The sequence below is a fragment of the Haliotis rubra genome, unplaced genomic scaffold (assembly GCF_003918875.1).
Source record: "Haliotis rubra isolate DU_JTF1 unplaced genomic scaffold, ASM391887v1 Scf166, whole genome shotgun sequence".
Classification (NCBI taxonomy): Eukaryota; Metazoa; Mollusca; class Gastropoda; order Lepetellida; family Haliotidae; genus Haliotis; species Haliotis rubra.
Genome location: NW_025765625.1, coordinates 81,097 through 97,608, shown reverse-complemented (window position 1 = coordinate 97,608; position 16,512 = coordinate 81,097). Strand labels below are relative to the sequence as shown.

Here is a 16,512-nt window from a genome sequence, read left to right as displayed (position 1 = left end):
ATGTGTGTACTCTTTTCTTTGTCACATGGATCAAGTTCTTGTCAGACAAATCGTAGCTGGGCACCATTGTACAAAAGGATCTTGGCGCAAAGATGATCGCAACCCCAATACTGTATCATAGACTTGCGATAGTCTTAGTGCTAAGGTTGCTTTGTACAACAGCACCCTGTCCTGAGAAACCTGGTCTCGTGTGTATACTAGTGGCACCAATGGTGTTTGATTCCAGAGTTGGGACCAGCCAATCCAGTGATTTGGGAAGAGTAAGTGAAAAATACATGTCATCAACCACAGAACATGACCACCCGATTTACCTGTAAGTCTGTGTGTTTAATGCCACACCTGGCAGTATTTCATTTATCTGGACCACACAGTTCTGTGACTGATATGATCAAAGTCCTATTCCAGTTCATGATGACAAGGTCACATAGTCAGATCAGCGAGGATGCCACATACAGGAAGTATTATTGGAGAACTGTCCAGGGGAGTGAAATGCCCGTCTCTCTCACCCCTGGTCTTCCACACAATGACTACAGATTACAGCTATATACAAAACATTTATTGTGATGAAGTCCTATGATTTCTTCTTGATGGGGATGATGACGATGGAGTTCCTGGCTGTCTTGTCCCTCCACCAGCGCCCCAGCCGGTGCTCCTGCCCCACCCCTACCACCAGCATACGCCCGTCCCCCGAGAACTGCAGGCTGTTCACAAACCCCTTCTGTAACAGACAGTGAGTTAGATTTAGGTCTCATCAAACTATATTTTCAGTTGCATCACTTTGGGCTCTCCCACTGAGATGATCTTAGCTTTTAAATAATTTAGGCAAACACAAAGACATTGCTGACAAATTATTAAAAAAAATTATCATAAGCCTCTGCACTGTCCAAGGGCCACAACTCTGTGCAGCACCACAGATTACAGGCCATCTGAACCAACAGATGCACTAGTTTGACATTACACTGTATAAATGCATATAACTCTGTATATCCAATGTATGATGATAAGTCACTGAATGTGACCACTGAACCATCTGTCACCACATACACCAAGCATAGGGCCTACTCTAACCTGGCTTTCCAGCTCTTGGGAGGTCGATAAATCAAATCTAAAAAACACCCCACAATAAAATGTTTTTACTTTTTTGTGTCATTCAACATTGAACACATTCACTACTTACAATTCTTATTCACTGGTTAAACTAACTGTCATAATACAAAAACAAACCATCCTTCATTAAACCAGACTAGAGGAACACACCCATTCGTCACAGGTCTTCTTTCAATTATGCTTTACAGAGTTGTCCCCCTTACTGTACCCGCCTACTGTAAAACCTCATTGCTATACGAGAATCACATGCTCAACTCCTGGTGGCATCAAATGAACAACAACCATCATATGTATCAATGCCTGCCACATCCATAAGAAAGAGAATCTTCAACAACTTTGGCAGATCTGGAGTCCAAAACACCTAAAACTACCCATCTGCCCTTATCCCTATTAGCCTAAGCGGGTTTAATGTTCCTTTAAGACAATTTCATTTCCATACAACCTTTGTGTGTTTAGCTACTTGTGCTAGTCTGAAGATGATATGAAAATTGTACATGTACTTTTGGACATGAGGCATATTTGGTACATGGGTGGTAGTCTTGACTTCTACCAGTTTTATTCTGCTTGCCCACTGAGATACCACGCTGCAGTTGACAGGGAACCCCACTTTGACACCTTATGCTGACTCTGGGCCAGTCTGTGCTTGGTTTATTACAACCAGCTACATCACACCAGGGGCTTTCAAACAATGTACCCATGTTGGGAACCAACCCAGGCAGTGCTTCAACCACAAGGCTACCCTACAGCTGAGCAAGATGCAGTACATCTGTGCGAGATGCAGTACAGCAGTGCGAGATGCAGTACAGCAGTGCAAGATGCAGTACAGCAGTGCGAGATGCAGTACAGCTGTGTGAGATGCAGTACAGCAGTGCGAGATGCAGTACAGCTGTGTGAGATGCAGTACAGCTGTGCGAGATGCAGTACAGCTGTGTGAGATGCAGTACAGCTGTGAGAGATGCATTGGTCACCTTGACCCAGCAGTGATGACTTACCACAGGTATTGATGCGATGCAGGTGAGAGACTTGAACTCTGCTCCACACTTCCAGAACCTGATTGCTCCGTCACGGGACCCTGCTGACAGAGACGGAACACATCTACACAGGATGATTATCAATGTGTTTTCAGGTAACAAAATCTCCTTTTAGGCTGACTGACTTGAGTTTTTGTTTTACACCGCTTTTAGCAATATTCCAGCAACATCACGGCGGGGCACACCAGAAATGGGCTTCACACATTGTACCCATGTGGGGATTCGAACCCGGGTCCTTGGCGTGACAAGCCAATGCTTTAACCACTAGGCTACCCCACCGCCCTCCTTTTAGGAATAAAACACAACATACATCCACCAAGTGAGTCTACCCACCCAGTCTAGTAAGTCACCTCTCATGACAAACACAGGCTGCTGGGCACCTATTCTAAACTGGAACCCCAGGGAAGACACGTTTAGCATCTGCACAGGCAATAACATCTTTATATGACCCTCCACAGACAAAAATACTCCGTATTTCATTACTTGTTTGTCTTCAATAATTATGATAGCTGTAAAACTTTATTCATTTACTTGGGTTCTAGTGAGTGTGTTGGGTTTTACACCACCTTTAGCAATATTCCAGCAATATTCCAGCAATATCACATTCTCTTCCCACAGAGGTTACTCAAGTCATATCTTCCCAAGTACCTCTGTTGTAATACGACCATATTTCCCGGTTCTCATAAAATTCAACATGAATTATCTCCCTTCTTTCTATCCAATCAGAGCGTGTGTTACATTGATTTAGATCCGATATGGCAGCCGCCATGGAAGGATAGATTCGGTATTTCATGTTTAACTGAAAATCAGAAACTAGCAATAGAGAGCAGGACTCAATCGACAAGATGTTTTTGTTGCTGTCACACACAAGACATTTATTGGCTAGCTTGTCCTTGACCTAGTGCTGTATAGAAGTAACGTTCGCGCAGGGGAAGATATTGTAGTTTTCCCAAAGCATATGGAAATTACCGTGGCTTTGCGAATGATCACTTTTAAAACGTCGCCGATTGCACAACTAAATTTGATTGCAACCAATCACGAATCCTGAACACTCGCACCATGAAAGGGCCATACAAGAACAGAGATACGTGGGAAGATATGACTTGAGTAACCTCTGTGGGAAGAAAATGGCAATATCATAGCAGGGGAAACAGAAATGGGCTTCACACATTGTACCCATGTCTGGAATCAAACCCAGGCCTTTGCCATGGCAAGCAAACGCTTTAACCACTAGGCTACTCCACCTCCCTTCTGGGGTTCTAAAACACAAAGGACATGATTTTTCCTCTGATGTCCGGATGACCTACCGGACACAACTACGTCAGTGTTTTGAAGGGAGACAACTGCGCTGATCCAGTTCTCCTGATAACCTCCAGTTTCAGTCTTGTGGGCCTGCTTGACTGTAGTCAGGGGCTTCTTCTTGTTGACACTCCATAATGACACGGAGCTGTATGTAAAGTAATTTGGAATTATCGTCTTCAGTTAAAAGTAAAAACACTTATATTGATATGATCTAATCATTACGTAGACAACTGTACATCAAATCATTACGTGCACAACTGTGTCTAATCAATCAGTAGTCAATGTACAATGGAAGCCACTTACTTGTCGTCTGCTCCTGTGACGAATGTTGACTCATTGATGAGAGACACACAGTCTATGGAGCCACAGCCACTGCAACACAGGACAACCCAGGAAATCATTCAAGGGAACAAATAAACACATCGTACACCAAGATCTGTGGACACTCCTCAGACGAGTGTGTCAGAAAAGAATGTATTTGTACGACTACTATATAGCTTGGATACGATAAGTCTACCCACACGTGTCCGTTGAAGATGAGTTGTGATTCCTCAATGATCTTCCACACTCGTACTGTCCGATCCCTGCCACCAGAGGTCACTGCTCGGTCACGTGTCAGACTATCCACTCCAGTCAGACAGTCCTGGTGGCCGAATCTAAACAACAAAACAGAACTTACGTTTTACATCACTTTCCGCAAGATGGCGGATGACTTACATAACATTCCCTTCCAACCAACTAAACGTGAAATCACCCTTTAACGTAATGAGAAGTGTGAAATATACCAATAAATAATTAAGTTTAAACTAAAAATGAAGAAGCTGTTTATCTATTAAATGTTCAGTGTAAATGGATAATTCTCTCAACTATTTCTGTTTCGATTTGATGTATTCTATTCTAGTTGAATCATCTATCACTTGGAGAGAGAGCTACCTAGTGCCTAAAACTGAAACTCGAATTTCTGTTACCTTATATTACCGTCTATAAGCCGAATTTTGAGGACCAAAAAAGGGGGTCTGTAGAAGGGGGTCGTCTTATCCATGGGTTACGCTTTCGTCAAACTTTTTTCCAGGGGTAAGAAAGAACATGGTATCACCTCGCGTGAACAATACAGAGTACTATTATTTAACCTAAAGAAATATAACCTAGCATTGTGTAATTTTAATTACAGTTTTAATGTAAATTATATAATCAACACTAAGGTTATACGGACCCTCATGAACGTAGTAAACAGAAGTTGTACGCACATGGAATGGGGTAAAATACGGAAGCCATTTAAATTCACACATTTTTACCGATGTTACTGTAAACTAGCAGTCAATGGAAAACGAGGCGGTTATCAGTTCGTGATTGTTGAATGGGGTAAAATAAGCAAGCCAGTTTGTTGCTACAATAAATATGATATTCAGAGAAACAAAATATATTATGCATTTTCTGTCAACTACACTTTGTTTTGATCCGTGAGTAGACGCAATATATATGATTGTGAATTCTTTGAATAATGTGGACCAAAGTTATAATTATTGGTAACTGCCAGTTGTCTGTGGTCGGTGTTTGCCGCGATTAGGACCCCATCGTGGGGGATCGGCTCATGCACGAAACATACCATTTTGACACTGATTTTAAGGGGCAAGTTTGGGGGTCGGCTTATCCATGGGGTCGGCTTATAGACGGTTATATACGGTAATCATGTGTGGTCCAACTCATCAACAAATCTCATGCAACATGAAAGTCTTGGCCTTTCTAAGAAGTAGGGGTGGGTATTGCATAGAATTTTCATATTGCAAGTCGACGACATATTGCGATGCGAAAGCATATATTGCAATATGTATTGCAATATATTGCAAGAAGGTTTTTGTAAACAAAAACTACTTATTATCAAGTTAATGCTTGATTTATAAAGCAAAAACAACAAAATCTCTATGCTTGACTAGGCTTTGATGAAAACTTTTAATGATGACAAAATAAAAATGTAAATAATGTTTGGCACAAATGAAACAAGGAAAGGAACGATTTAAAAAACGGAAATATACGAAGATTTCCTGGTGTTACGAAGTTTTCCGAATGCATGTCAAATACCGGTTTTAGATCAGCATATCGCAATACGTATCGTGTTCATGTCTCAATGGGTAAATACCGGTAAACCGGTTATATTGCACAGCCCTACTAAGAAGCGGTTGTAATTGTGCTGTCAAACACTTTGTCCAAGAACATCCGTTCTTCATGGACCCTCCAGAACAGATAGTGATACTGCAGTAGGAGTTGGAGACATCACTTTATACCTGACACTACAGTGACAACTGTCTCCTGGGTTACATCCAGATACAATGGATATACATTGCTCTGAAGCATCAAGGCTGCTACATCCATTCAATGATCAACATTAACGCTCAAAGTTGACAGATATTCATGAAACATTTCACCTTTTATCAAAGCAGAACTTCCATCCTTATTACTTACAGGGTTTCCACATAAGCCATTTCATCCAGGTTCCAGACTTTGACGGATCTATCATGGGATGCACTGAACAGCTGATGGGAGCCCTTACGGAATGCCAAACCCTGCACACAAACAAAATGTATACTCGATAATGATCATGATTTGGTTGGTTGGTTGGTTGGTTGGTTGGTTGTTTAACACCGCACTCAGCAATATTCAAGCTAAACGGCAGTAATATAGAACAATGTTTTATGGATAACAACTTCTTTATTTCGTGAGTGCGACGTTTCGATACAGATTCTTGTACCGTTGTCAAGCAACACGGTATTTTTTGTAAATAATTGAATCTGGACCAGACAATTCTGATCAACAGAATGAGCATCAATCTATGCAATTGGGATACGATGACATGTGTCAACCAAGGCAGCAAGCCTGGGTTGATGAAGATCAATTCTAACTCAATAAGGATGATCATCATCATCCTAGTTATAATCTCTGTGTAAAGCACAAGTAAACTCCACATGCATGTCAGCTTGATGTATTACTCCAGCCTAGTATTACACACACTTGTCATCCTCAGGAGGAGAATACAACCCTAGCTGCCTGGGAGGTGTGAGAAGGTCAACTGTCACCATCTCATCCTACTGGGAACACATTCACTGCTGAACAAACAGTGGCATATTTTGAAGTCACTTGCCAATGGAGACACCAAGTTTGCTACATGTTCGAATACGAGGTAGCACCGAAGCTCCAGGAACTCTCAGGAGTGACGGATGCCAATCAAAAGACTCCACAACCAACACTGCCACCTGATTGTGACGTGTCTTATAGTCAACATGTATTGCTTATACTAACTGGCAGGACAATGTATGAGCTTTCTCTATCTCTCTTTATCAATTATACAATTAATTTATTTTTTAATCAATTTAGACATTCTGAGACAGTAGTTTTTCATCAATGACATCTTCTCCTGTAATAGTGAGTGAGTTTTTATGATGCTTTTAGCAATATTACAGCAATATCACGACGGTGGACACTGGAAATGGGCTTTACATATGGATTTTTGTGTGGGGAAAAGAATTTCGGTACTTTATGGTGTTGGGCGAACACTTTAACCACTAGGCTAACCCACCGACCCGATCCTGTTATAATGAAATGGCCAAACTCTACCAGCATGCATGTGGTGCTATACCTGTTTATCATGTTTATAGGGCTTGCTGAGAAGATCGATAATCAGAAATATCGTCGATGGGAATCATTATTCATGATTATTGATATGAAAACTGTGTAATCTGTAATATTGCAAATGAAATATTGTGATGAAATTTTACTCAGAAAATTAGATCTTTATTCCTGGGTTGCACCTAAAGTATGTTCACATCGGGGTTTTGTTGGTAATACAAGCTTCAATATGTCACCACTCAACCCTGATGTGTGATATGTTTGTTAGTTACTTTCATATTTTCTAGTCATTATTGCCTATAGCAGAGCTCCAGATAAGATTTAGCTCATGTGGGTACCGTACCCACTGTATTTTTTTGGAGTGGGTATTATGAATGTTGAGTGGGTATTTCATTTTCTGTTACCGAGTGCTTTCAAATATGTGCGTATTTCAGTCATTTTACTCACCTAAGTATTATGTCATTGAGTAAGTTTACTAAGCAGGTATGTTCTGCCTTATGTCATACCTAATCAAAACCAACTTAAATATAATGGAAATGATTTCATAAAAAATCCCTCATCCTGTACTGACAGTACAACACTAGTCCTATACTAACAGTACAACTTGATAGCAATCCATGTCTTTTTCATTACGCAAGCGATTTTTTATAAATATATTCCGTACGCATTTGTTTTAAACATTTTGCGTATCTTACATTTTAAATGCGTAATTGGTACGCAACAATTATTTTTCAAAGCGTAATTGGAAAGTTTCTATGCGTATTTTACCCGGATACGCAGCTTATCTGGGCCTCTGGCCTATAGTTACTTCTCCAACATTTAGCGATAATGGATCAATATTCATTTAATGATGATCAATCTCTATGATCCATATCAATAACCAGCCTTTATGTTTATCCCTCTACTTTAGGAACTGACTGTTTCGGACTTTGGACCTAAAATTCCAATATCACAAGGTCAGTGCTCTCCAGTTCCTAAAGTCCATCATGTGACGTCACATGAATTATTGGTGTGGATGAAGGGAGATTACCCTTTACAGCAGCCTAATGTCATCAGTGCACAAAACAAACACAGAAGTCTACGTACCGATACTGCGTCTCTGTGGCCCGTCAGGGTGCTGACAGATTCCATACTGTGAGGGTCCCAGATGTGAATGACGTTGTTCCGGTCTCCGGATGCCTGGGTTACAGAGAACATTAATTAGATTATAACAAGCTAGGAGTAATTTAACTAATCTCACCCAAGTGATATCTCCTATGGACATTATGGAGACCAGTGTTGGATGATAACATAAGTTGTATGCTTCTCTTGAGGATAATACGGTCCGATGTACGCATCTTTGTATCAGTGTCACCCGAGCCAGTAGGAGAGGGATGACTGCTACGAAAAGGCATACATCAGACCGTATTACCTGAGGGAGAAGCATACAATGTATTTATCTTACCGCCATTTTCAATGTACAAAATATCATTTTATTTTATTTTGAAGAACAATAAGCTCACTACCGACTATATGACATGTAAACAAAATGGCGTCTGCCTCTTGACTGGATTTTTAAAATCAGTGAAACATATTCTGACAAGCTTAAAACTGCTATAAAAATGGTTAATTATGTTTAAGTTGAGTGTGCCAACAATTCAATGTATAAAATAGTTTAAATAAAGCAGTGGAAGTTGGTAAAATAAATGTGTACAAAGTGAACTAAAAAACAACTAATTGAACCGTTTTCGAACTCTGTGCACTGCACGCGTCATATTATGACTTCCTACGATTGTCAGTGATACAGCTTCTCAGCGGAGAGTTTGGCGGTGACCGTGGCAGTGGGTAATATTTTTTCCAGTTGTCACCCTCCTGGGAGGAGTGACACTGACACGGAAACTTGTTAAAGCGTCATTGACCAATGAAATAAAAGTACTTTACATGAAGGTAAGATAAATGGAAATATCACTTGTTTTGTGGCAGTGATGTTCAGCGTAATAGTAATACATCGTACCTGTTTACATACAGTAAGGGGGCATTGGTGTGCTCTATATTTAGACTTGTGCTATATTTAGACAGAGTTCTGGAAGCTACTACTGGGTACTACAACTGTAACTTTTGTGGACCTTTCCACTACATTCTGACCCAGGGAGTTGGAGAATCTTCTGGAGTCTTTCTTAGGTATATAAGGGGAGTTTACTCTTGAGTCTCTCCTCACAGTACATTGCAAGTTGCAGGAAAAAATAACATTGAACAAAACAAAACACAAGATACTGGTTGCTGATAGTTTGCTTTGAACAACTTGAACACCGTAAAGTTCTTGAATGTGTCTATTCAATCAAAATAACAGGCATGTAAAGATCAAACCTTGCAGGACACCATTGTACAGTATATTTAGATTCTCAAGAGTACCTAAATAGCTTATCACTCACCAGAAACTTGCCATCTGTGGATATTGCGAGAGAGAGTATGTGTGCTGTGTGTCCGACATGCGTCTTCTCTGTCCCCTTCTTCCCGCCGGGGATCACCTTCACTTTCTTTCCCGTCTCCGCACACCCTGTGTAAACCATACAACCACATGAACAGAGGCTGAATTTGCTTAGTGTGGGCTTGTCCAGACCCAACTTGAGCTACTGACCACAGGCACTGTCTCAGCCCCTGTCAAGCACTGTCTCACCTAATGTTCACTCACTGTCTCACCCCCTGTCAATCACTGTCTCACCCCCTGTCAATCACTGTCTCATCCCGTCAATCACTGTCTCATCCCGTCAATCACTGTCTCACCCCCTGTCAATCACTCTCACCAAATGTTCAATCACTGTCTCACCCCATCAATCACTGTCTCACCAAATGTTCAATCACTGTCTCACCCCATCAATCACTGCCTCACCCATGTCAATCACTGTCTCACCCCCTGTCAATCACTGTCTCACCAAATGTTCAATCAGTCTCACCCCTGTCAATCACTGCCTCACCCCCTGTCAATCACTGCCTCACCCCCTGTCAATCACTGTCTCACCCCCTGTTCAGTCAGTGTCTCCCCCAACATGTCAATCACTGTCTCACCAAATGTTTAATCACTGTCTCACCCCCGTTCCATCACTGTCTCAAACTCTCATCCCATACAATTGCTATCTCATCCCACCCTTCAATCACTGTCTCACACCCACGTTCAATCAGTGTCTCACCCCGTTCCACAAACTGTTTCGTACCATTCAATTGCTATCTCATCCCACCGTTCAATCACTGTCTCACACCCTGTGAATCAGTGTCTTCTCACCCCCTGTTCATTCATGCCTCATCTCTGTTCAATCAATGTCTCAACCCACACACAGCACTACATCTCACCCCACACACAGCACTACATCTCACCCCACACACAGCACTACATCTCACCCCACACACAGCACTACACTGTACTTTGTATGCCATGACTCACATTTTATCAGAGAACAGTCTTTGCTTCCACTGAAGATGTGCTTTGAATCAGGGGAGATAACTACACATGTCACAGGCAACCGGTGGCCTCGCAGCTCTCTCAGCTGTGTGGAGTCCGGGAATTCCAGCTGCAAGGACAAACATGATTGTTTGTAAATGAGGCAAACATTATCTACCTAAGTAGGTGAACTCCTGGATAGTTATCAATAATTGACCCAAGGATCTGTTGAAATTTCCTGAAGCGGAAGAGGACCTTACCCATTCTATGACAAATATAAATAAGCTTTGATGCGCTTCGAGCATGTCCCTCAGTGAAGTGGATCTAGTGCTATATAAATATCATTACTATTATCAAATCCTAATCAATATTTACATCCCAATCAAGTGGTTGATGGCTCATATATCTGTTTTAGTTTGTGAGTGAGTATGATTTGTTGAAAAACTGTGCATGAAAAGCAGGGCTTGTTCCTGCACAATAAACATTGGATGCCTTGCTTAATTAACATAACATGTTCATATTAAACTATAGAAGCAAACAAGTGACAAAAGTCACAGTTTTACCGAAAATAAATCGCCAGTGAACATAATGAGGATTGCAAGAAACATTTTTTTTACAGTTTATACTTCATCTAATATGACTATGTTATACATGAAAATTTATAATATATGAATATTTGTTAGTATCAAAATATGAATGACTGAGTTGCATTTGAAAATGATTCCAGTTGGGATTTGAAACCAAGATCAGTTGATTCTAGACACATCTATGGTAAAACAAGTTCGTTACACTTACCGAATTTGCAACTTCTCTCTGGAGTTTGCCGGCTAGTTCCAACTAAAATAAAGCACACGGTCAATCAGTGTTTCACCATGGAATTTTCATGAGATCATAACTCTACAATAGTAATAGTTGCATGTATCTGCACTTTCAGCAATATTCCAGCTGAATGGCGTCCGTCTGTAAATATCAGATCTGGACTAGACAACTTAGTGATCTGTAGTATCAGCGGTCCACTAGTGGTGTGACAATTCATCGATACATCGATACATCGATCCATGGGTCGCCGATACAGTGAATCGATACAAGGTTTTACATTGTCGTATATCCCGATACGATACGTCAAATGGGCCTAAATACATCAATGTTTAACTCTGAATATTGCCAAATCGCGATACCTGTCAAGAAAAAAGACCAGCACCACGGTCCACACAGTTCAGTAATGTTAACATGTCATCAACCATGAACCTGTTTTTTTCTGACTTTGTCTTCTTTTCAGTGCTGCACTATTGTTGACAGGAGACCATTCAGTCCAGTGATTGACGTCACATCAATCCAAGTTATCGAGGCACCAAGCCTTACTACTCAATCCATTTAGTGATCTCCAATGACAATTAGAGGTTCTTCTTAAAATGATAAAGGTCTACTTTCAGACACGCTTACCAAACCTATTGCAATGTTGCTCGTCTGATAAAGGTGATAAGACTTATTTAGCTCACCTGATCCTGTTTTAACCTGTGCGAGATGGCATCCCTCGTCCCTCCGTCCTCCTCCTCACGATCTGCTTCTGTTGGGAAACTCAGTGTTAACTCAGGAATAATGATCATGATAATAATATAATATAACAAGCATTGTCACTAAGGTGACATAATCCCCCGCCGCAAATAATCAAATCAAACTTATAAAGTAATGAAAGTTTAAGATGAAGTTAAATGTCAACAAAAACATTATCTTGCTCTTTAGTTGTTCAAACACACACGACCCGTGAAGTTTCGGGGTAGAATAGGTCTTCAGCAACCCATGTGCTTGCCATAAAAAGGCGACTATCTTGTCGTAAGAGGCGACTAACGGGATCGGGTGGTCAGTTTCGCTGACTTGGTTGACAAATGTCATCGGTTCCCAATTGCGCAGATCGATGCTCATGCTGTTGATCACTGGATTGTCTGGTCCAGACTCGATTATTTACAGACCGCCGCCATATAGCTGGAATATTGCTGAGTGCGGCGTAAAACTAAACTCACTCACTCACTCACTCACTCAAACACACACATATTTTCAAGACTGACTTTGACCTTTACATGAATGTCATAGTGTATGAAATATGCAAAACTAGCACTAAAGAAATTGCTTATTGAAAAACATTCAAGGGAGGTCTTGAAAGTCTATGAAGAAAATCCAGTGAACAGTTTTTAAAAAATCTTGCTGACAATTCAGGTTAACATTCTGAAATCTTCATATTGTCGTCGTAACCCTAAAAATTATGTGAAGGTCACCAAAATTGACTGGGCCCTGGGCCTTCCCTAGATGAAGCTTGGTGTCAAATATGAAGAAAATCCAATGAATATTTTTTGCGATATCTTGCTGACTATCTTAACAAGCAATTTAACATGCTGAAATCTTCAGTGTCTCTGTGACCTTGAAAGTGAAGGTCACCAAAATCGACTGGGCCCTGCGCCTTCCCTAGATAAAGCTTGGTATTGAATATGAAGAAAATCCAGCGACCGGTTCTTGAGATAGCTCAACATGCAGGTAAAACGTTAAAGTCCTCTTGTGACCTTGAAATGAAGGTCAAGGTCACCAAACCTGGCTTGGACCTTTCTTATAGTGTGATGAACCTAGGTACTAAATATGAAAAGAATCTAGTGAACAGTTCTTAAGATATTCCAATTCGTATGTACGTACGGACGGAGCCTAATACTATATCCCCGCTTCGCGCTAAACGCGTGGGAGGGGGATAATAATCATAATAATGTACTAATACCTGCTCATGACGCTACAATACTATAGGAGAAAAAAAATAGTTAAAACTATTTACAGAGACAATTGAACATAGAGAGTCTAGTTATAGGCAAGATGAAAAAAGTGGGTTTTTTAGAGACGATTTAAATGTGTCCAAAGATTCAGCATTCTTGATGTGAGTGGGCAAGTTGTTCCAGAGACTGGCGGCTGCATGTTGGAATGATCTTTTCCCATAGGATGAGAGTCGAACTTTAGGAATGACAACTAGCTGGTAATTCTGGGATCGTAATGGTCGGGTTGGGATGTACTGACACAGAAGACTGGAGAGGTATTCAGGTGTTTGTCCATGTAGAGCTTTGAAAGTGATACATAGAATTTTGAAGTCAATCCGGAATTTGACAGGCAACCAGTGTAAAGACATCAGTGAAGGTGTGATAAGATCTTTCTTGGACTTGAGGCAGACGATACGAGCTGCTGAGTTCTGTAATTTTTGAAGTTTCTGAAGTTGAGTTGAACTGATGCCAAAGTGTAGACTGTTGCAATAGTCGAGTCGAGAGAGTATAATGGATCGAACCAAAGAATGAGCACATTCTGTTGTGATGAGATTTCTAATGGAGCTGATGGTTCGCAGATAATAGTGACAGTTCTTATAAAGATGGTTGACCTACGATTCCAAAGACAAACTGGCATCAAGATATACACCAAGATCCTCAGTGACAGAAGATAAAGAAGGAAATGTTCAGTCAACATGTCCATTAAAAAACAGGTTGCGTGAGTGAGTGGGCAAGTACGATTTTACAATATTCCAGCAATTTCACAGAGTGAGACATCATAAATTGAACTCAGGCCTTTGGCATTGTACAAATGCTTCAGACACTAGCTTAGCCCACCGTCCCCACAACTATCTGCTCAAACTTCCATCACAGTGTTCTTTATTCCTATTAACTCCATCTCCACGAAAACCTACCACTGGCCTCTAACTGGGCCAGATACTGTTTTGTGAGTCTCAGCTTCTTCTCCTGGGCAGTTTCAGCCTCTTCGTCTGATGAAGCCAACTCAGCTTTTCTCGTCTCTGTGGCCTCATCACTGAAACAAACCACACAAAAACACTGACTTCCACATTCCTGGGGCTATTCCTGAGTCAGAATTTGCAACTTGATGGAAAAACATCAGTTAAATGATCACTGGCAAAACAATATTAATTTCATTAAGACCTTAAAATTTATTGATAATCTTAACACAGTCCCCAATCAGATCCCCAATTCATGTTGACTAGACCCCTTATCTGTGGCTGCTTTGACAAGTGATACCTTGGAGTGACCAACTCAGAACTGGAGTGGCTGCATATGGTACGTATTTATATTCAAATACAAGAATAAAATAATAACAATGTTGGACAATATAGTTTGTAAGCCTGTAACGATTCACTCGCATATTCGGTGAATCGAACTGTAGCCTTTCATGAATTCAATTCGTTATTTGTGGTCACCAGAACCGAATATTAACGAATATTTATAATTGGGAGCATGTTTTACTTGAACCCTTGTGTACTTCTGGAAATTGACATATGCAAGAATGGAACATGTACTAGCATTGCAGTAGTGCAAGTCTTGTTAGTTTGCCAAGGCCGCACATGGTACTGTCGACTATAACTATTACATACCAAATTTGAGTGTCATGAGATCACTGGTTATTGCTGTGACAAATCAAACCTGTCAACATGGGCGTTCCATATTGTACATCAATCACTTCACTACAATATTGTATTCGTGAATAATTATTCGTATTCGTTACCCAATATTCATGATACGTATCATATTCGCCACATAGTGTATTCGTTGCAACCCTAGTAGTTTGTTGCTTCACGATCCTCAGCAATATTTCAACAAGCCCATAAATACTCTTAGTTACTCTGGACCAGTGAGTGAGTGAGTTTAGTTTTACGCCGCACTCAGCACAGCAATATTCTAGCTGTATGGTGCCAGTCTGTAAATTATCGAGTCTGGACCAGACAATCCAGTGATCAACAGCATGAGCATCTATCTGCGCAATAGGGAACTGATCACATGTGTCAACCAAGTCAGCGAGCCTGACCACCCGATCCCGTTAGTCGCCTCTTACGACAAGCATGGGTTACTGAAGGTTCATTCTAACCCGGATCTTCACGAGTAGGTGGCACTGCACTGTTGACCAGACAGATCAGTGATATGATGAGGCATCAAGCCTGACCACCCATTTCAATACATCTTCAACAACAAGCATGAGCCAGTGCAAGTGATTTGAACCCAGACCAACCCTGGGAATGAGGTATATTTGGCAACCATACGTCTGACATGAACAACAAAACCTGTCGTGTACCTGTCGACCTCAGATTCACTGTCAATCTCTTCATCCCAAGCCTTTCTCTTCCTGGCATATCTCAGACCTGCATCTTTCTTCCCCACTGGTCCAGCTGGCTTCTTGAGTTTACTCTGCAACCAGGTTGTGAATCTCAAGTTCCATTACAGGGAATTCTCAGAGGCTGATCTTCAGCACCAAACAAACATCCAATAATAGTTTGCAGGAAATGGTAGCCCTTAAGCATGTTAAGCAGGTACCACGTCATATTTTTTTATTTTTTTTAAACCCACCAAAACAACATGTTTGTGGAAACAAACACATACAGAATTGCTTTGTTAACCAAACAAATGCCTATGAAATGTACCTATATTCACATAACCATTTTGTCCTCTGTATTGAAGCCTCCAGCAAGTTAAATACTGAACAAGAAACAGACCCAAAAAATAATTCTCTAAGTAAGATGACCGTGATCAGGTATAATCTTGCTTGAGATCAGTTTGTGACGGATTGAAATCACCTGCTCACGCCGTACTACATATTTATTCACTGCTATCACCAACAGGTGGTTATTTAAATTTGCTGCAGTTAATTATCACTATCATGGTTATGGGACAGTTTCACGGAAACAGCTAGCTGGACGGGAGACATATCCCACACTACCCTAGACTACGGAGACAAGAAACTTTGCCTTGCACGTTTCTGAAGTGAGAGACTCTCTCAGACTCAGAGAGCAGATTCGAGGGCCGGTCCACAGAAGACTATATTGCTGATAATGTTCGCCATAAGACAAAATTTCAATTTTTTATGTCACATATATCGTGTGTTCTCCTTCTTCACCCTACCTTCGAAGTTCGCTTTTCGTTTGACCGTCTAATAAAGAAAGACATCTCTGTTTACAACTTGACTTACACACGTGCAGAGTAAGAGGAAGTAAGAACAGAGTTACGTTTTCTTGAA

General features: G+C 40.9%; 1 protein-coding gene across 2 annotated transcripts; it reads right to left on the bottom strand.

Annotated features, from left to right (window-relative positions):
• Positions 1 to 541: 541 nt before the first annotated feature.
• Positions 542 to 16,512, bottom strand: LOC124272078 (U3 small nucleolar RNA-interacting protein 2-like). Of its 2 annotated transcripts, none has more exons than XM_046707216.1 (14): positions 16,398 to 16,512; positions 15,574 to 15,686; positions 14,183 to 14,301; positions 11,976 to 12,043; positions 11,272 to 11,313; positions 10,480 to 10,606; positions 9,473 to 9,597; positions 8,148 to 8,240; positions 5,901 to 6,001; positions 3,962 to 4,096; positions 3,744 to 3,812; positions 3,446 to 3,585; positions 2,100 to 2,182; positions 542 to 718 (listed from the first exon to the last, which is right to left on the bottom strand). In XM_046707216.1, the coding sequence occupies exons 1-14, from the start codon at positions 16,440 to 16,442 to the stop codon at positions 572 to 574; spliced, it is 1,407 nt and encodes a 468-aa protein (XP_046563172.1). In that variant the 5' UTR covers positions 16,443 to 16,512; the 3' UTR covers positions 542 to 571. The 2 variants fall into 2 exon arrangements, with proteins under 2 accessions (XP_046563172.1, XP_046563173.1); XM_046707217.1 differs by having other exon boundaries at positions 2,100 to 2,179.

Coding starts and splice junctions, on each gene's coding strand:
- LOC124272078 (XM_046707216.1), bottom strand. CDS start 16,442: ATGTCTTTCTTTATTAGACGGTCAAACGAAAAGCGAACTTCGAAG. Junction 9,598..10,479: donor AGACTGTTCTCTGATAAAAT/GTGAGTCATGGC, acceptor TGGTTTACACAG/GGTGTGCGGAGACGGGAAAG. Junction 8,241..9,472: donor CCACAGATGGCAAGTTTCTG/GTGAGTGATAAG, acceptor TCTGTAACCCAG/GCATCCGGAGACCGGAACAA.